General features: G+C 44.7%; 1 protein-coding gene across 2 annotated transcripts in view; it reads right to left on the reverse strand.

Moving 5' to 3' along the window:
• The window catches only part of Insr (insulin receptor), a 134388-nt gene that overhangs the window by 98959 nt on the left and 14748 nt on the right, over positions 1-20681 (reverse strand). For both annotated transcript variants that reach the window (XM_035443202.1, XM_027415764.2), the window contains exon 2: positions 13327-13878. In XM_035443202.1, the coding sequence (XP_035299093.1) occupies positions 13327-13878 (552 nt within the window). The remainder of the gene's footprint in view (positions 1-13326; positions 13879-20681) is intronic.

Raw genomic sequence — 20681 nt, forward strand, 5'->3', positions numbered from 1 at the left:
AAGGCCTCATATCTCCCTGAAAATCTAACATAGGCAGTTAATGGTTACGAGGGAGAGGGGCTCACGATACTCTACCTCTCCCTGAAGATGAACAGTTAGCAGTTGCTAAGGGGAGGGACTCAGAAAAAAACCCTCCCTGAAGATATATTACAAATAGTAAATGGTTACTAGAGGATCAAGAGGCCCGCCTCTCCCTGAAGATAGACAGCTAACCCTTGTTAAAGGGAGGGGCTGGTGAGTCCCCACCCCTTTGAGGATCGATAAGCAGTTAAAGGTTCCTGGGAGAGGGAAGGAACACACCATGTTCCTATCCTTCCCAGAGGATTGCTAGGCAGTTAACAATTACTAGGAGGAAGTTTCACAATGTCCTGCCCCTCTGAAGATTGACAAACAGCTAGAGTTGGTAGGAGACAGAAAGAGAGTTTCTTCAGTGGTATGGCAACTGATAGGTTACCCACACTCCCATAAACAATCACAATGATTCTTACTGGATCCAGGCATGAAAGCAGAAGGACTATTTGAAAAGAGGAAGGTGAACAGCAGGAGAGGGAGGAAGACAAGAGGACAATAGGGAAGACTATAATGACACATTATACACACGTATGAAAATGTCATTGGGAAACCAGTATGTATCGTTAATATCCACTAACAACAAAAGAATTGTGAAAAGGAAGAGCATTACTGCCTCACCTAGGCAGTAGTGACTCAGGCATGCCCTTTGTCAAGAACCATGAATGACAACGTTCATTTCTTGTTTGCACAATTATCTCCAGAAGGCTAAAGAAAGATCACTGGGGAGCAATCTACAAAGTCAACAAAGATAAACAGCTAAGTTTGTATCATGGCATTTTGTTTTGTTTTGTTTTATTTTGTTTTTCAGGCCAATGACAAATTAGTCATGCCTCCAAACAGCCATTCATGCAGGAATTAAAAGTGCAATTCACACTACATTTAAATGGAAAGAGTCCAAACAGACTTTAGCAACACAGACAGATAGATCATCACCAAAGCCTCAGGTGACAGCCTTGCTTTCCTCTCAAGTCTCTGAGTATTCCAGCTTAATGTATACAAAGGTCTGCAGAGCCCTCCAGGAAACACTGACTCAAAATGAAGCTGCATTGCCTGGGGATGTGGCTCACTTGGATGCAGTGCTTGCCTGGCATACACAGGGCCCTAAGGAGGAGTCTACCGTCACATAAAATCGGGCATGGTGGCACAGGCCTGTCATCCCAGCACTCAGGAGGTGGAGGCAAGAAATCAAGCATTCAAAAGAAGCCTCAGCTACATAGTCAAGTTTGAGGCCAGCCTGGGCTACATGAGACTATGGGTCTGGAGAGGCTGGGGAAAATTTTTTGTTTTATTATTGTTGTTGCTGTTACTGTTTGAATAATATTGAATACAGGTACTTGGGCATGCTAAGTTAAGTACTCTACCACTGTGCTAGTTTACCCAGGTTTGCTTTAAGTTCACTCTACAGTCAAAGAAGATCTACAAAAGGTGATCCTCCTGCCTCACCTCCCAACTAGTGATACCTTAATTTCATCTCTAATTCTGAAATAAAGGACAGGTTATAAAACAAAGAATAAACATTTTTAAAGACATAATAAATCGTGTGGGTTGAGGGCTGCAGGAGTGCTGTGTGTGTGTGTGCGTGTGTGTGTGTGTGTGTGTGTGTGTGTGTGTGTGTGTGTGTGTGGTATGCACAAATGTATGCTGCCATACACATCTATGCAAAGCATTCCGACAAGACGGTATCGGGTGGTCTGCTCCATCACTCTCCAATGTATTCCTGTAAGAGAGGGTCTCTTGTAGAACCCAAAGCTAAGCTGGCAGCCAGCAAACTCTGGTCATCCTCCTGCTTCCACCCCCCAAAGAGATGGACTTACAGAGGTGCACAGGGCTACACCTGGCTTTTTATATGGATGCTGGGGATTTGAACTCTGGTCCTCAAGCTTGCCACCAAATGCTCTTAGCAAATGAACCGCCTCCCAAGTCACTGTATTTAGGACTTTCTTTTAAGTAGTGGGGCTTATCAGTCATGCTACAAGCATAGGCTTTACCAGCAAGGTACATCTCCAGCCTCCATTCTTGTTTAATTAGGAAAAATAGCCAGTAAGAAATCCTAAAATGCACTCGTAATGATTTTACTACTTTTCCTTTTTGACAATAGGCAAGTGAAGGGAGGAGGGGTTTTCATTTGGTTCTGGGTTCACAACTTGAAGGGATGCCTCCCACTGTGGAGGAGAAGGTATGGCGGCTGGTAACTGCAGAGTGGCATGTGTGTACAGCTAGGAACAGGAAACAGAGAGGACAGGATGTGGGGCTATGCTATAAAACATCAAGGCCCATCTCCAACAATCCACTTCCTCCATCCTTCACAAACTGAGACCTCAGCGAAGGACGCCATGGTCAAACATGACAGTCTATCAGGGATGATGCATCTTCAAACCACAATAGTGATCAACACAATTTGGAAACAGTTTAAGGCAGGCTTTGAGATCCTCTGGAGACAGAATAGAAGGGTGGCTTGAGCCCAAGAGTTCAAAGCCAGGCTCAACTATGCAGTTAGTTCAAGGCCAGCCAGACCACATGAGACTATAACATACACACATAATTACGCATTAACAACAACAACAAAAAAAAAAAAAAATACAAAGCCAGACTTGCCATGCACAGCTGCTTCCTATCTGTCTCAGGCTTGCAGGAAAAAAAAATGAAGTTGAGGAAAGAGGACAGACCCTCCAGGCAGATGTCAGCAATATTGCAAAACCCATTTCCTGCCCCTCAACACTAGCCTTTGTCAAAAACAATAAAAAGAACAGAAGGAACACAGCCTCCAGATGGCAGATTCAAAATCCCTTATTAGATTTCAAACAAAAACTACTACAGTCATCCTTCTAATGTGACACGGGCCCGTTAACTACAGAGATGAGTCACAGCACCCTTCTAAAGGAAAGTCTGTCTGACATCACCCCCAGTCATACTGGCTTTTCAGCAAGCTTACGCCAAAGGCCAGAAATAGGCAGGAAGGCCACAGGGCAGGTGGACTGACAGGTCACACTCAGCCTTGGGCGAGAGCTCCAAAACCCGGACCATAAAACCACAAACACAAGAAGACAGAAAGAGAAAGTGGTTTTGTAAACACATACCCTGGCAGTCCCACAAAGCCAGGCATCTGGGCGGAGAATTGTTACTCCATTATTTACTGGAGGAAACTAGTATTTTCCCTTGGACAGCTGCATACTCTCAATTTGAATTCAGAATTCACCTACTGCTCCCGATCCTGTGGGATACATCCACTGAAGTCTATTGAACAGTCAGTCAGTTACCAAGAGCCACACACAATTCCTCAACACAAAACCTCTAGCTCACATATTGAGGCCATCATCCCAAAATAAAACAAAAAAACAAAAAACTATAAAAGGGTATGGTAGGGGGCACGCTGCGGATGGGGCTGAGGTGGTAGGGCCTTGCCTAGCATGTATTAGGGCCTGGATTCCATCCCCAGCATAGTATAAAGCAGGGCCTTGTGGTTCACACCTACCATCTGAGTACTCAGGAGGTGGAGGCAGGAAAATCAGGAGTTCAAGGTCATCCTCAGCTACCCCCAGTTTTGGGCCAGCCTGAGCTACATGGAAAAAGTCTGTCTGAAAAATCCAAAGGCTGGGGATAAACTTCAGTGGTAGAGCAGCGGCCCGGCAGGTAGGTATGGTGCACACCTGTCATCCCTGCACTGGGGAGGTAGAAGATCAAGAGTTCAAGGCCAGCCTCAGATACATAGGAATTTCAATGACAGCTTGGGCTACCTGAGACTCTATCTAAAGTAAAAATAGGAAACCTTTTGAAAGCCCATCAAAAAGAAACTTTGATAACCCATCACACTGAGTGAGGATTAGTTTTCCTCAACAACTTGACACAACCTAGAATCCCTGGGAGGAAAGTCTCAATGAGGAATTGTCTACATTAGAATAGTGTGTGTGTGTGTGTGTGTGTGTGTGTGTGTGTGTGTGTGTGTGTGTATCTGTGTGTCTATATATCTGTGTGTGTATTTGTGTGTGTCTGTCTGTCTGTATATCTGTGTGTGTATGTGTATCTGTGTGTATGTGTGTCTGCCTGTATATCTGTGTGTGTCTGTCTGTGTATTTGTGTGTGTGTGTGTGTCTATTATGTGTGTATGTGTGTGTCTGTGTATCTGTGTGTCTATATCTGTCTGTCTGTGTATTTGTGTGTCTATGTCTGTCTGTCTCTCTGTGTATCTATGTGTGTATGTATGTGTTATTGTATGTGTATCTGTGTGTGTGTGTCTGTCTCTCTGTGTATCTATGTGTGTATGTATGTGTGATTTATGTGTATGTCTGTGTATCTGTGTGTGTGTGTGTGTGTGTCTGTCTGTCTCTCTGTGTATCTATGTGTGTAAGTATGTGTGATTGTATGTGTATGTCTGTGTATCTGTGTGTGTATGTGTGTCTGTGTATCTGTGTGTGTATGTGTGTCTGTATATCTGTGTGTGTCTGTCTATGTATCTGTGTGTGTGTGTCTGTCTCTCTGTGTATCTATGTGTGATTGTATGTGTATGTCTGTGTATCTGTGTGTGTGTGTGTGTCTGTCTGTCGTCTATCTGTGTATCTATGTGTGTATGTATGTGTGATTGTATGTGTATGTCTGTGTATCTGTGTGTGTGTCTGTCTCTCAGTGTATCTGTGTGTGTATGTGTGTCTGTCTGTGTATCTGTGTGTGTGTGTATGTGTGTGTGTGTGTCTGTGTGCATGCATGGATGCATGCATGCATGTCTGTGTGTGTGTGTGTGTGTGTGTGTGTGTGTGTGTGTGTGTGTGTGTTGTGGGGGACTATCCTAATTAAGCACATTGACATGGGAAGACCTCATCCAATATGGGCAGCAGCATTCCCTAAGCAGGGAGCCCTGAACAAAATCAGAGAAACAGAGCAGAGGAAGAAGTCAAGCATTCCTCTGCTCTCCACAGCAATGTGATGATCAGTTGTTGGAAGTCCCTGCTTTGACTTCCCCATGATAATGGATTGTCACCTGGAATGTAAGCTGAGGTAAGCCCCTTTCTCCCTAGTTGCCTTTTGTCATCATATTTTATTGCAGCAACAAAATGAAACTGACAAATAGTAAAAATTCATTTTTTCTCAACATTAAAAATCAGTGACTCAAACCCACTCAACCAGAGAAGATGCAATTAAAACAAGGACCTGCCCACACCCCACTAGCCCAGTGATCCTCAAGTCAGTTCACTGTTATTGAACCTATTTCACCTGTTGGGAAATAACCTAAGAAACAGGGGTGACTTGGGGAAACTATGAAAACACACACAGATACACAGACACACACACACACAGATACACAGACATCAACATACAATCACACATACATACACACATAGATACACAGAGAGATAGACACACACAACAATACAATGTAGCATAATTGAAAGAGCTGCTTTCATAGCAATGGAGAACAAAAATAATGTTAGATATCAGCAGGGATTCTTCAGACAACAATGAAAACAAGAAGGTATATATCCAGGACTAAAGACAGCAGCAAAAACCAAAGAGTGAACTTGTGGCCTTAAAAGCTTTAATTGCATTTAAAAAAAAAATGAAACTAGGCCTGGAAGTGTTGCTCAATGGTTAGAGTTCCCCGCCTATAATCCCTTAATGAGAAGCTGTGGGCATGTCTCAGGGGTAGAGCACCTCCCTAGAATTGCCCAGTGAGGGGGCTGGGGGCATGGCTCAGTGGTAGAGCCCCCTGCCTAAAATTACCCAATGAGGAGCTGGGGGTATGGCCCAGTGGTAGAACTGCTGCCTAGAATTGCCCACTGAGGAACTGGGAACATAGCTCAGGGGCAGAGCCTCAAATGCAAGGCCCTTGGTTAAATGAAATTCAATTTTTTTTATTTGTTCATTTCACAATTTTGAATATATTCCAAAAATATTTGAATATGTAATACCTTCTAAAAACTTCACACTAAGGGGGATTTAAAAACAACAAAACTAAAAGCATACATTAGAATAATCACAAAGTGAAAAATATGCTCATAGCAACAACTACTGGATTATTATATTTTTTGGTTGTGAGCCTATCCTTTAACAGCTGGGCCATCTCTCCAGCCCATTACTGGATTATTTAAAAGCAGAACTGATGAATAAATCCAAGATCTGCAAGACTCTCAGCTGTATTTAAGGAGACTACACAAACACAACTATGGGATGTTTAATAGAACACTCTCAGCTTAGAAAACCCACTAAATCTAAGAAACTGAAGAGTCACAGAAGTTGACCAAAAAAATCTAACCATTGGTTTAAAGCAAAACAATAACAAAAAGATTTTAGCCTAAACTCACCAAACACCTTTTATGAAAAAAAATAAGTTACTCAAGAATTCCTTCCCACAAAGATTTTAAAACCATAACATTTCCCAAGAAATTACTCTCTTGTTCAAAGACAGATTAATTCTGATGCTAAAATTCTTTAAGAACCTTTAGAATGGAAACTTGCCTAATTTGCTTTCTGTGACTAGAAGATCGGATAACAAGACTTAATGAAGAGATTGCAAAATGAAACAAGCCAAAGACACAGCCCAATTTCACTCATGGACAGAGATGGCAAAAACCCAAGACACAGAACAAAGCAGGCCTTGCCAGTCAAAGTCAATGCTAGGCCAAAAAACAGTTCAACAAGCAAGTGGCACCCACAGGAAAATCAGGATGGCTTTACACTACAGAAACCCTTAAACATGGTTGTCGGGTGACAGCTACCATTGGTAAAGAGTTATTCAGTTTTGAAGCCCTAAATCCTGTCTGTATCCAGCCTAGAGTTTGCCAGATAGGCTAGGCTGGTTGGCCAGAACTCACCCCAGTGATCCACCTGTCCCTGCCTCCTCAGAACTCAGACTGTAAGCATGGACCACCCTGCCCAGCCTCTGTCCACATTGTGTCACCTTGACACAACCTAGAATTACGTAGGAAGGGGGTGTCATTGAGAAACTGTCTAGATTAAGCTGTTTTGTGAGCATGTACGTAGGAGATTGTCCTGATTCTTCATTAAGTGGAAAGACTCTACAACTGTGGGGGGTACCATTCCCTAGGCCCAGATCCTAGACTGCAGGACACTGCAGGGCACAAGCATGTACAAATGAATTCATTGTTCTCTGCTCTTGACTGTGGATGTAATGTGACTGACTGAGTTCTGCTGCTTTGACTTTTCAGTGATGGATGTAGCCAGGACAATGAGCCAAATAAAGCCTTTCTCCCTTAAATTGCTTTTTGTCGGTTATTTTATCACAGCAACTGGGAAAGAACTAAGATACATGGGCTCTGGGGAGCAAACTTGAGTCCTCTTTACTGACTGAGTTATCCTCACAGTCCCCAAGAAGATTTCTATGAGTGGCTGTCAAGTTAGCCCAGCCTAGGATGAACTCAGGCTGAGGGTTTTCTCCATGAGCCCTTCACCATCTGCACCCCACATCCTGTCTACCACACCCATTCTGCTCTGCTGAGGGTATTCCTCAGAGAAAGAAGTCAAAAAGGAACTAAGACATTCCTAGTTGTTGGTCACCCATAGATGGCCACACTCCACCCTGAACGGTTCCCACCCCTTCCTGGTTCCTCCTCTCACTAGAAGAGTCTCTTTGTGGAGCTCCACTTTCTCAAGCCACTCCTTCCTCTATTCTGGGACTGTCAGGAGCACTGACACAGAATAAACAGTGTGTATCATTTACTTTACTCACAGATGGGAGAGAACTCCTGGCAAAAGCAACTTAGGGGAGGCAGGGCTTACTCTGGCTCACAGTTGCAGGGAGCAGCCCATCACAACCAGGAAGCCATGACAGCAGGCCTGATGACTGGTGAATGTGGCTGATGAATGCTAATAACCAGCTTGCTTTCTCTTTGTTAGACAGTCCAGGACTCAAAGACAGGGAATAATCACCCCTCAGAGGGTGGATCTTCCCACCTCAGTCAATGTAATTGAGAAATGTCACCATAAACACCCAGAGATGTGTCTCCTAGCCGAGTCTAGATCCTGCCAAGTTGACAATATTAATCATCACAAAGGGGGAATTTAAATGGAAAAGGATGAAAATAATTCATATTTTACCCAAAGAGGAGCTGTCAGGGATGGGGAGATGAATGGATAGATAAGGCCCTGAGTTCCATCCCCAGAACACACATAGAAGATTGGTGTGGGAACTCACTGCCTGAAATCCAGATGCTGGGAGTCAGGTGAAGTAAAGCCAAGGCTGGGGATATAGCTCAGTGACAGAACATTTGCATAGCATGCACAAGACCCTGGGTTTGAACTTCAGCCCTACAAAAGCAACCTACTTCTGACTTAAAGGTAAAGGAGTGCCACAGACAAAGCCTGGAAACCAGATGTTTACAGAAGCCCTATTTCACATAACTGAAGCAGGGAAATCATCACAAATGTTGGTCAGGGGGTAAAACTGACAGGACCCAAATGATGAAATATTACTCATCCATGAAAACAGAATCTAGACTTAATGAAATCACTGTGTGCATGAATTCTGAGAACACTGTACTCAGAAAAAGGAAAGAAAGGAAGAACACACAATGAACTACATATTATATGATCCTATGGATAGAAATGTCCAGAACAGATCAATCCACACAGCTTGAAAGCTAATTGCTCGTTGCCAGGAGCTCAGGGAATCAGGACTGGGAAATGAGTAATAATGGACAGAGAGATTCTTTTTGGGGGGTGTTAAGAATGTTCCCGAACCAGAGCATGAGGATAGCGACACTACATTATCAATGTACTTACTAAATATATTTTACCACAATCAGAAAACAGTGTTTTAGCCAGGAATGTTGGAATCCCAGCACTTGGAAGACTGAGGCAGGAGTATTGCCAAGAGTTTGAGGGCAGTGAGACCCTATCTCAAAAATAAAAAATAAATCCAACATCCATGTCCCCTCCATTTAATGAAAGTTGCAGCAGACACAGGAAGAAAGAGAAACACACAGAGACAGGGCACACCAAGGTCCCTGGCACCTCCCTGGAATATGTCAAGTGTTCAGTGACAAAGAACAGATTTCAATTCCCACAAAGGATCTGGTGACAGGATGGGAAATAACTGGTCAATGAATTTCATCAAGCCAAAGAAAAACCAGTTAGACCAGTTACCAAGTCGCCAGGCAAGCCAGCCAGAACCACCTCTTCATAAGTACACATTGACCTCTATCCAGCATCTTCCATAAATGATTGGGACAATAGCCTCTCTCAAGAAAAACAGAAAAAATGAAGTTTTCCATTGATAGCCCTAGGAATCTCCCAGAAAACTGTGCGCTCATCAGGCCTGTAAGTCTGCATATTCACCATTAAAGATCAGAGCATTAGGGACAGGGGAGATGGCTCAGTGGGTAAAGCGCTTGCCTGCAAGCATGGGGACACGAGTTCAGATCCCCAGAACCCATGTAAAAAGCCAGGGCTGGAGGCAGGCACCTTTAATCCCAACAGTGGAAGCTAGAAGCAGGAGATCTCTGGGGCTTGCTGGCCAACTAGGAGAACTAACTTGCTGAGTTCCAGGTTCAATAAGAGAGTCTGTGTCAAAAATAACACAGGTGGCAAGCAAGATGGCTCAGTGGGGAAAGGCATTTGCCATCAAGCCTACCCAACCATCTGGGTTTGGTTCCTGGGGACCCACATAGTGGAAGGAGAGAGCCAACTTACCCAAGTTACCTTCTGATCTCCACAAGCACACTGTGGCACACATGCTCCCACTCACACACACAGTCTCTCTCATCACACACACACACACATCTCTCTCTCTCTCTCTCTCTCTCTCTCTCTCTCTCTCTCTCTCTCACACACACACACACACACACACACACACAGAGGGGATACATAGATAGATAGATAGATAGATAGATAGATAGATAGATAGATTGATTGATAAATTTATGTTAGGCATAGTTAGCTTGGGGTTAACAACTATAATAAAACATAACAATATACTGTAGTAAACATCATGTAACTGTGTTCTGTCTCTCTCCCTTCCTTCCTCCTTTCCTCAGCTCTCTCAAATACTTTTTAAGCTTTCAGCTCTTACTTGAACCAGTGGTTCTCAACCTGTGGGTCATGACCTTTTTGGAGTCACATGTCACACTTTTACATTATGATTCATAACAGTAGCAAAATTATAGTTATGAAGTGGCAATGAAAATAACAGACTCCAAACTATAAAATGAAATAAACTTTCCTTCCCAAGTTGCTTTTGGTTGAGTTTACCACAGCAATTGAACTCTAACTAAGACATCCCCCAACTCCTACTATCCAAGAGTCCTCCTCAGGAGTTCCCATAAAAAACCTCATCTACAAGTCCAAGGATTCCATACCCATTGCTCCTTTGAGCTCAGATGGGGCAAAAAATAACATTTCCTTCCCTCCCTCACCTGCCTTTTGTGTGCTAACCCCTAAGCCACTCACTTCCCCTTTCTTCCATTCACTAGTCCTTCCCAGGGAATTTTACAACATGTGAATGAGGTCACTAAAGCTATAAACAGCTAATGAACTGCTCTCTTGGATATCAAAACACAATAAAAGCTATTGCTCAGAACAGAAATGTCCCAGGTACAGGAGAAAGAGGCAGAAATGACCAGCAGCCCAGGAGAGACTTTCTCTTTCCTTCTTTCTCTTTCTCTGTTCTCCCTCCTTTTCTTCCTTCTTTAGAATAGAAAGTCTCCCTTCTTCCCCTCTGGTCTCTTTCTCTTTCCTTCTATCTTTTTTCCTAAGGTCCAAGGTGTCACTTTATAACTGGGGTGACCTCGAATTTGCTACCTCCTGCCTCAATCTTCCCAGAACTGGGATTACAGATGACTGCTACATTTAACTCGATTTCTGCCACAAACAGCATCAAGACACGCCCCCACCATGAGTCTCTGGGGGCACACAGATGTTCCCCACTGAATCATGCACATGAAGAGCTCCCCAGTAATAAGAGTGGAAGGTTTTCTACATGTGATAGTTAATATTAAACAGAAATGTTACAGGGAGATATCTTATGGGTAGAGACTTGATAAGTTTAGGCATAAAAAAGCTATGTGAAAATGAGCTCAGAGCACCACCACCACCACCACCACCACCACCACCACCACCCCCCCCCCCCGGCTTCAAATGCCCCCGTGAGAGGCTGGGGCTCTATCCTCATCAACAACATCACTCTCCAGTAGCTCTGAACATTCAGGACTCTTTTCTCCACTGAACAAGAAGAGCCACAAATGAAACTGACAAAGAAATGGCAAGCTTCAAAGAAGAAAAGGACAGATTAGATTCTACAAAGCCCAGAGAGGTGCTCAGATGAGGAAGGAGGGGGGCAGAGAAACCCTGAATGATAAACATGTTTTCAAAGGCTCTGCCCTGAAATCAAACACGTACCAAGGTAAACAGTCACAGTATAGGCTTCGCACCCACGCCAGGACTTTGGGAAAGATTTTTAAACAACATGAAAAGGCCAGTTCTCCCCATTCAAGGCTGCGAGTCCAGTCCACAGGTCCAACATTTCTGGAAAGCCATTTGGCAATCCAAATCAGGAGCCTCTGACCCAGAAATTTCATTTCTGGAAAACAAGCCTAAAAGAAACAAACATGGAGCTGGAGAGATGGCTCGCAGTGAAGAGCACTGACTGCTCTTGCAGAAGATGTGGGTTCAGTTCCCAGCACCCACAAGGCATCTCACAATTGTCTGTAACTACAACTCCAGGGGATTCAACACCCTTTCCTGGTGCCTAAGGGTGCATGTGTGATACACACACATTCTTCCAGGCAGAACACACACACACACACACACACACACACACACACACACACACACGAATGTAATTTTTAAAAATAAAGCTTGAACCCCAAAACACCAAACCCTTCTTTTAAAAAATGAAATAATCTAAGTGCCTCATAACTCAGAAAGCTAAAGATAGGAAGGCAATAGATCCATGAAGGGAGCGGAAAGACAGCTCAATGGTAAAGGCACTGCCCCCAGTCTACCTACCTGAGTTTGATCCTCTAGGCCCACATATGTGGAAGGAGAAGAGCAACTCCTACAAGTTGTCCTCTAACTTCCATGTAGGCCATGGGACACATGTGCAACACACACACACACACACTCACACACACACACACACACAAATAAAAATAAATGTAAAAAATGTACTACTCTCACATCTAAGTTGAATTTTTACACATTTCTTTTTCTGAGTTATCTCTTGCAAATTGCCTTCTAAAAGCAAATAAGAAAAACATGCAAAGTTAAATCCATACCCTTGCACAGTCTACTCCTCACTCAAGCAGAGAACCACAGCAACATTCACTATCCAGCACAGAGGGTGGCAAGCAGCCCTCCCGAAAAATCTGCCCCCCACTTACTTTTGTAAATAAAGTTTTTGATATACGAGCCACACCCATGCCTTGACACCTAATTGTGGTTGGTTGTCTACTACAATGGCAGGATTCAGTATACTCATTTCATCTCTCCCTATCAAAGATGTCACTTCACACAGTCTCAGTAACCCACAGTTAACTGTAAACTACCAAATGGAAGATTCCAGAAATGATCAATTCATGTGTTTTCAATCGTGTACTCTTCTGAGTGGCACAATAAAATCTCAAGATGCTCTGCTCTGCTACACCTGAGATGTGAGTCAGCTTCAAGTATATATACTAGTTGTGAAGACATGACGATTATATTCAGGCTACTTGCATTTTACTCAATGGTGTCCCCCAAGGGCATGAGTGATGTGATGATGTTTGTCATTGTATTGGAGAATATCATTATAATTATTCTATTTCAGTATTGGTTACAGTTGTTAATCTCTTAACAAGTGACATGCTGTGCGTGCGTGCGTGCGTGCGCGTGCGTGCGTGCGTGCGTGTGTGTGTGTGTGTGTGTGTGTGTGTGTGTGTGTGTGTGCAACACACACAACCGGCAGAGGCCAGGGATGCTGGATCTTCTCAGTGATACAGGTGCTGGAAACTGAACATGATCCCTCTAGAAGAGCAGCAAGTGCTCTCAAATGCTGAGCCATACCCCAACTCCCTCCATTTATTTTTGCTAGTGTATTCTATCATAGCAATAGAAAAGTATAGATATATATAGACACACGTATGAGATAATATAGAAGCACCACAGTGAAGTGTATCTCTCATAGAAAAGGGGGGTTGAGTGTAGTTTTGATGGAGATTCTAGGGTTCGCACTCTACAGCCTTCATCACCTGAATCTTTACAGAAGTCTCCCATCCCTGGGGCTAGTGGCCAGGAAGAAATGGCTTAGAATGGAGCTTGCCTCCAGCATACCTTTCTGACAATGACTATGTGTCCAGCACCGTTCCACAAACTGCCCATTGATGACGGTGGCAGGGCAATTGGTCTTGCCCTTGGCGGTGCCTGGACAGACATCCCCACATTCCTCATTGTCATCTTTGTTCAGCACGATGTAGTTGTCCTCCACAGAATCCAGGATCCGGGACCAGTCAATGGTGGCCAGGTAGCAGAGCTCGTTATTCTTCTCAATGCGGACAGAGCCCCGGGTGATGTTCATGAGGTTGTAAAGCCCCAGCTCCTTCAGGTGAACCATCTCAAAGATGACCAGGGCATAGTTGAAGAAAAGGCGGGAGCCTCGGATGACTGTAAGGTTGGGGAAGAGGTCTTTCAGACTCTCCAGGCCATAGACTCGGAAAAGAAGCAGGTAGTCTGTGATCATGATGAGTTTGGGGAAACTGAGGTCTCGGAAGTCTTCAGGCCTGGTTTTGAACATCAGGAGGATCTGCAGATGGCCCTCAATAACAGAGCAGTTCTCCAGCTCATGCAGCCTGGTCAAGTTGTTCCGGATGTCCATGCCAGGGCATACTAGAGGGCAGACAACAAAAGGAAAGTAGGTGAGCCTGGGACTCAAGAACAGCTAATGGAACCAGAGTCGGGGAGACAGCAAAGTGTTTGCTGTGCAGGCATGAGGGCCTGACATCCATGCCCAGGACCCATGGAATAAGCTGGTGTGGCAGCACTTGTCTGTGAGGGCTGGGGACAAGCAGAGACAGAAGGATCCCTAGGGCTCACTGGGCTACTTGTATCAGTGAACTCCAGGCCACTAAGAGACCCTGTCTCAAGAAACAAAGTGGGCAGCTCCTAAGGACTGTCACTTGAAGTTGACCTCTGACGTTGACCTCTGGCCTCTAACACACACACACACACACACACACACACACACACACACACACACACCCAGGAGCTATATATCCCACAACACTCTCAGTCAGCATAGTACTCCTGCACATCTATGCTCACGATAGCTCAGGTGTGAAAGCAGCTTAAAAGTCCATCAGTGGATAAATAAATAATGAAAATGTAGTACACATTGTATATAGGCATCTTCTCAATAGACAAGTTATAAAACAAGCAACCGACAGATGGGAACTGGCTCAGCTGGTAGACCACTTGCCCAGAATGCATAAAGCTCCTCCGTTCCATGTCCAGCTCACACTGGACATGGTGGTGCATATCTATAATCCCAGTATTTAGGAAGTAGAGACAGGAGGGTCAGGAGTTGAAAATCATCTTCAGCTGTATATTGAGTAAGAGGCCAGCCTGGGATATTTGAGACTCTGTCTCAAAAAATAACAACAACAGATAACAAAGAAAATATGGCATGTAGACACAATGGAGTATTAGTCAGCCAGATAGAATGAAATAATTACATATATGACATAAACATTATGTAAGTGCATGGCAGGAGCAGAAAGGAGACCAGTTGAGGTAAAGAAAGACACCTGTGGGTGGGCAGAGGACCAAGTAGGAATAATGGCGCAGGGGTGATGAGCAAGGTACAATCAGACAGACAAAAAATGACATGGCTTAAAACCCATTCTTCAGTATGCCAACAAAAAAACTTAATGGAGGAGAAAACTAGGGCTCCTTTTCAATCTTCCTGGTTGTGAACAATGACAGGTCAACATAAGCAGGTGTCTCCTCCATACACAGATTTCATGAACTTTGGAGAGTTTTCCAGTAAAGGATGATCTATTTCCAGGCTTTGAGAAGCCTCTATACTAGTTTCCCAAAGACCATACTAGCAGACATTCCCACCAGCAGCATTTGTTATTTCTTATCTTTCTGATAATAGCCATTGCCATAAATGCCCATCCATGGATGAATACATAGCAATATATGGTGTGCTAGGGGTGGAGGCCACTTGTAACCCAGTAATCTAGAGGTTGAGGCAGGAGGATTATGAGTTTGAGGATAACCTGGGATATATGAACTGGGCTGGCAGACATGGTTCAGGTGTAGAGGCCCTGCCTAGAATCCCCCAGTGAGGGACTGGGCGTATGGCTCAGTGGTAGAGCACCTGCCTAGAATCTCCCAGTGAGGGGCTGGGGGTGTGGCTCAGGGAAAGAGACCCTGCCTAGAATTTCCCAGGAAGAAGATGGGGCAATGGTTCAGAGGTAGAGGCCCCTGCTTACTGTGTACAAGACCCTCTGTCCAATTCCCATCAGAGAAGATGGGAAAGCTACAATTAGGACCAGTGCCAGCTTTGTGGTCGCCCACTGTGGGCTCTGCATTTCAAATCCCTAAGCCAGACCCGATGAATGGCTTTCCCTGTAAAGCAACCATGCCTAAATAATTCCTTTCAAAAGGCAAAGAACATAATTCCTTTGGCAGGCCCAGTTAGAAGCCTTAACATAATCATCACCCTATCTATGAAGCAATCGGCTCAACGGGAGGGTTGAGTAAGATGTCAAGAGCAGAGGAAAGGGCAACGGACCCCAGCCCCTGAGCCTCAGCATGAAGTTAGTTCTTCAGAAAATGACTGACAGGAAGATGTCCTCACATCAGAATGGGGCAAGGAAAAACTGGATGTCTTTGTTTTGTGTTCACCCACCTCCTGGCTGGCTCTGCTTCCTTGGCCTGCCCTCCCGGCTGCCAATCAAGGTCTAATTACCTTTTACCTGGGTGTGGCAAGCGCTTCCCAGGAAACCCAACCTCCATCTTTTTGCTCAAACACACAGGGAATGCTGATTCTCCTAAAGGTGGTGTGCCTGTCAAGTCCAACCCCTCCATGGCTTCCCATGGCCTCACACACTTCACAGTCACAGTCCTCAATATTCCTAAAAACCCTCCATTCTGGAAGCCTTGTGCACTGGTTGGTTTTTTGTCATCCTGACACCAGCTTGAGTCATCTGGGAAGAGGGAACCTCAGTTTAGAAACGGCCTTCATCAGACTGCCCTGGAGGTAAGCCTATGGGGCATTTTCTTGATTGATGATTGATTGATGATTGATTGATGGGGGAAGACCTACACCACTATGGGTGGTGCCACACCCAGGTTCCTCCATGGTCTCTACTTCAGTTCCCACCCCCAGGTTCCTGCCTGGAGTTCCTGCCTTGACTTCCCTTCATGATAGACTATAAGCTGTAAACTGAAATAAACCCTCTCCTTCCCAGATTGCTTTTGGTCATGGTGTTTATCAAAACAACAGTAAACAAACTAGAGCACCATGCTCTCCCAAACAATTGCAAAACTCCTGTCCCCAGTGTTATATGACCTGTCCGGAAAAATAAAGAAATGATGAATTCAAGACAAGAGCCCAGGCATTGGATGGTATACAGTAGATGCCCAATTCATGTCGCCTGTGTCGATGTTTCTTTTTCCTCAAATAGGTAACATACATGTCTGGGTGAGTCTGTCTTGTGCACTTGAAAGTCCCACCTTCACCCCCAGCAAAGGGCAATGATGTCATTTTTCCTCAGATGCCTTCCACTGTCTTTGTGAGACAGTTCCTCTGTGGCCTGGAGCTCACTAAGCTAGCAAGTCAGTGAAGCACAGGAATCCATCTGTCTCTTCCACCCCAGCTATGGTTACAAGCATGGATTCTTGGATTCTCGGGGTCTGGGGAACAAATTCAGTCACTCAAGCTTGCCAGGCAAGTCCTCTATTGGCTGAACCATCTCCCCAGCTTCTATTGCTTTTCTACCTCATCCCCTTTCCCCTCCTGCTCTGTTCCCATGCTCCCAAGGTAAAGGCGAACAATTTACCAGCTGAGCTCGCTCCAGCTTCTCCTGGCTACTCTGGGCCTCAGCCTCCCAAGCACTGGCATCACAGGTGTTCACCACCACACTCTGCTTAGCTCCAGGCCACGATCCCCCATTCAGAAGCCACCCACTTCAGCAGTCCTGCCCCTGTTTCCCTTCCTGTGAGGACCTGTGTTTGGGTCTCCCCTTCTTTGTGTTCCTTCCATTCATCAGAATCAAACTGCTTAAATGGCATTCCTACCAAACAGAGCCCTCTGCACCATACAACCCCTGGTAATTTTATTCCAAAACACCCAGTATCTTTGAGGCAAAGAAACTCTTTAAATGTCCCCCTTAAGTCCACCCTGGAGGCACTGAGTGCTTCCTAACAATTCTGATAAATGGAGTTCAACCCCTGGGCCTCACATGGTAGAAGAGAAACACCCTCTGATCCCCACATTTGTACGTGGGACATACATGTTCACTCACAGGCATACAGACACACACACACACACACACACACACACACACACACACCACACGGGGGGGGGGATCTAATCTAAGAATGATGAATGATGCAAGTGACTTAGGGAAGAAGATCCCAAAGCTCTTGGATTTGGTGCTCTTGCCTCATAGCCCACATAGAGCACATTAAACTCTATTAACAGAAAAGCCACACATTTATTCATGAGGAAGTAGGAAGCTCCAGCCCCAGGCAACAGTAAAACAGCCACCCTGCCCAAGACAGTTGCCAGCCAGTCTCTGAACTGAGCAGAAGGTCCCCTGCAGTGGTGAAGCCTGGGCTGGGAGACAGCTTTGAAGAGATCAGGACACCAGCTCAAACCCCAGGTAGTCACACCAAGCAGGTCAGAGGTTCCTGACACCTCAATGGCTTCCAAGCATGGGCATACTGACAGATGTATTGTGTCACAGTTAATCTTGATTGACAAGTGGACAGGATCTAGAAGCACCCAGGGGACAAGCCTGTGTTGTAAGAAGTCTCTACATTGGGTTAAGTGAGATGGGAAGACCTACCCTGAATGGGACCAGCATCATCCCACAGGCTGGGGTCCTGGGCTGAACAAAGAGAGAGCAAGCAATGTTACAAGGACTTAATCAAGGGCTGGGGAAACAACCCAGTGGTAACACACTTGCCCTGCAAATGTGAGGAGTGAAGTTCTGATTCCAGCACCCCATAAATGACAGGCAGGTGTGACAGCCTGCCTGCATTCCCAGCACTTGGGAGATGAGGGGGATGCCCAGAACAAGCTGGTTTGATAAACTAGATGAATAGGTGAGCTCTGGGTTCACATGAGAGACCCTGCCTCACTTGCCTCAAGGACGGCATGCAATACCAACCTCTGGCCTCCACATATATGCACAGACACATGCACTCATACACATGCTAACGTGCATATACACATCCATGCACCACAGATGCAAAAGACAAAGAAAGAAAAAAATGCTCTGTTAGTAAAGTCCTTGCTGAACAAACATGAAGAGCTGTGTTCTATCATCAAAACCCACATAAAAAAAGGAAGCACAAACACACTTATAATTCTAGTGCTGGGGAGGCAGAAACAGGAAGATCCTGGAGGCCCACAAGCAGCTCAGCCTACCTTAAACAGTGAGCTCCAGGTTCAATGAGACCCTGCCTCAAAATAACAAGGTGGACAGCACCTGAAGAATGACACAAGAGTGACCTCTGGTATATTGGTGCAATAGCTGCACAAAAGCTATGGGAGTCACCAACCACTATCTGAATGGATTTGGAGCCTACTCCATAGGATGGAATCCATACCTGAAAATGCTAAAGTGGCCAAGAACCTAAAACTAGATAGGTCATGAACCTGGGAAAAACCTAATATAATGATTCTGCTAAAGGAATATAGCAATAAAATGACTCCTAATAACATACTCAGTGCCTCACTCAGCCATCATCAGAGAAGTTTCCTCTTGCAGTGGAGGGGGAACAGACCCACACCTAGACAAAGTGCAGAGAATAAGAGACCTTGGAGCACTCAGCCCTAAATGGGATGTCACATCCCTCTCCTTAGGGATCAGGGAGCTAAGGAGAAGAGAGAGCAAAAAAGACTGTAGGTGCAGAGGCAATGGGTAACTCCAAGAAAAGAGTGTCTTCCAGACACAACGGGACTGGAGAACATGTAAACTCACAGAGACCATGGCAGCATGCACGGAGCCTACACAGGTTCATCCAGACTGAGTCCCAGCACTGACAGGGTAAGTGGAAACAGGCTCCCACTTCTAACCAGGAAACCATCAGCACTTGATAGTCACTGGCAAAGGAAAAATTAGTTATCCCCAGTGGATTCTCACTAAGTATATTAACCACACTTCAGGGTAGGCCCTGTACCCAGAAGTAGTTGGCCAACACAAAATGAACTCAAAGGTATTTTTGTAGACTTTTTTTTTTTTTTTTGTCTCTTTGCTTTGTTTGGGCATTTTTCGTCTTATTGGTCTTTAGTTTATTTATTTTGATTTTCATTTTTGTGTTTTTGTGGGGTTTGTTGGGAGAGTTGTTTTTGTTTTGTTTTTGTCTGTTTTTTAAAGAGAGAGAAGGAACATGAAGTTGGGTGGGTTGGATGGGGGAAGGATCTGGTAGGAATTGGGGGAGGAAAAAAATCATGATCAAAATATACTGAATGAAAAAATTTTTCATTTAGGAAAAAAAAGTGATCTCTGAGGGCCACATGCACACACACACACACACACACACACACACACACACACACACTTATAATGAAGATCACACAATCCCACTCCTGTGCACCCAAGAGAAAAGAAAACGTATGTTCACACAAAGAACTTGCATACAAATGTCCACAGCAGAATTTTTCATGCTAGCCAAAGACTGGATAGCATGCAAACACCATCAAGGGGCTCATGTCTGTGGCACATCCATACAAAAAGAATATTAATGATCAACAAAGAGGAAGAAAGTTCTGATGGGCACTACCATTCGATGAGCCTTGAAAAATATTATACATTTGGTGAAATACTTGGGCCCTGAAAGTCCACAAAATGTGCAGCTCCATTGATATAAAGTGTCCAGAAGAGGCAAATCCCAGCGAATCAGGATGTAGACTAGTGGTTGCTGGGAGTCAGGGAGGGGGCTGAGGGGCCAGCAATTCTTTGAAGGATAATGAAATGGCTCTAACACTGAGTACAGTGACTGTTGCACAATCCTGCAAATACACTCAAAACCACCAAATTCCATGCTTGAGCTGGAAGAACTATAGCATGTAAACTGTCTCACTTACCTTACTATAAATAAGGATTAAAAGGATCTAATTGCAAGGGCAATAAAGAAGCACTTTGCTTTTTTAATCTCACTGAAAATCTAACTCTTAACTCATTAAAGACTAATGTGTCCCTGTGAGTTGAAAACAATGGAGCAATTTACTGTTGGAACCAAAAAAAATCCAGAAGATGTCGGAATTGGCACCAGAAATTCTTGTAAGAATTCCAGCAGCTTCAGCCCCAGCTCTGCCCCTGTGGGTGGGAATGAGGGATACTTCACGGTTTAATAAGGGGCCTGGAAAAGGCTCAGAAGTGAAGAACACTGGCTGCTCTTGCAGAGGGGAGTTCTTGGTTTGATTCCCCCATGCACCCACACGGCAGCTC

This window comes from Cricetulus griseus, chromosome 4, assembly GCF_003668045.3.
Source record: "Cricetulus griseus strain 17A/GY chromosome 4, alternate assembly CriGri-PICRH-1.0, whole genome shotgun sequence".
Classification (NCBI taxonomy): Eukaryota; Metazoa; Chordata; class Mammalia; order Rodentia; family Cricetidae; genus Cricetulus; species Cricetulus griseus.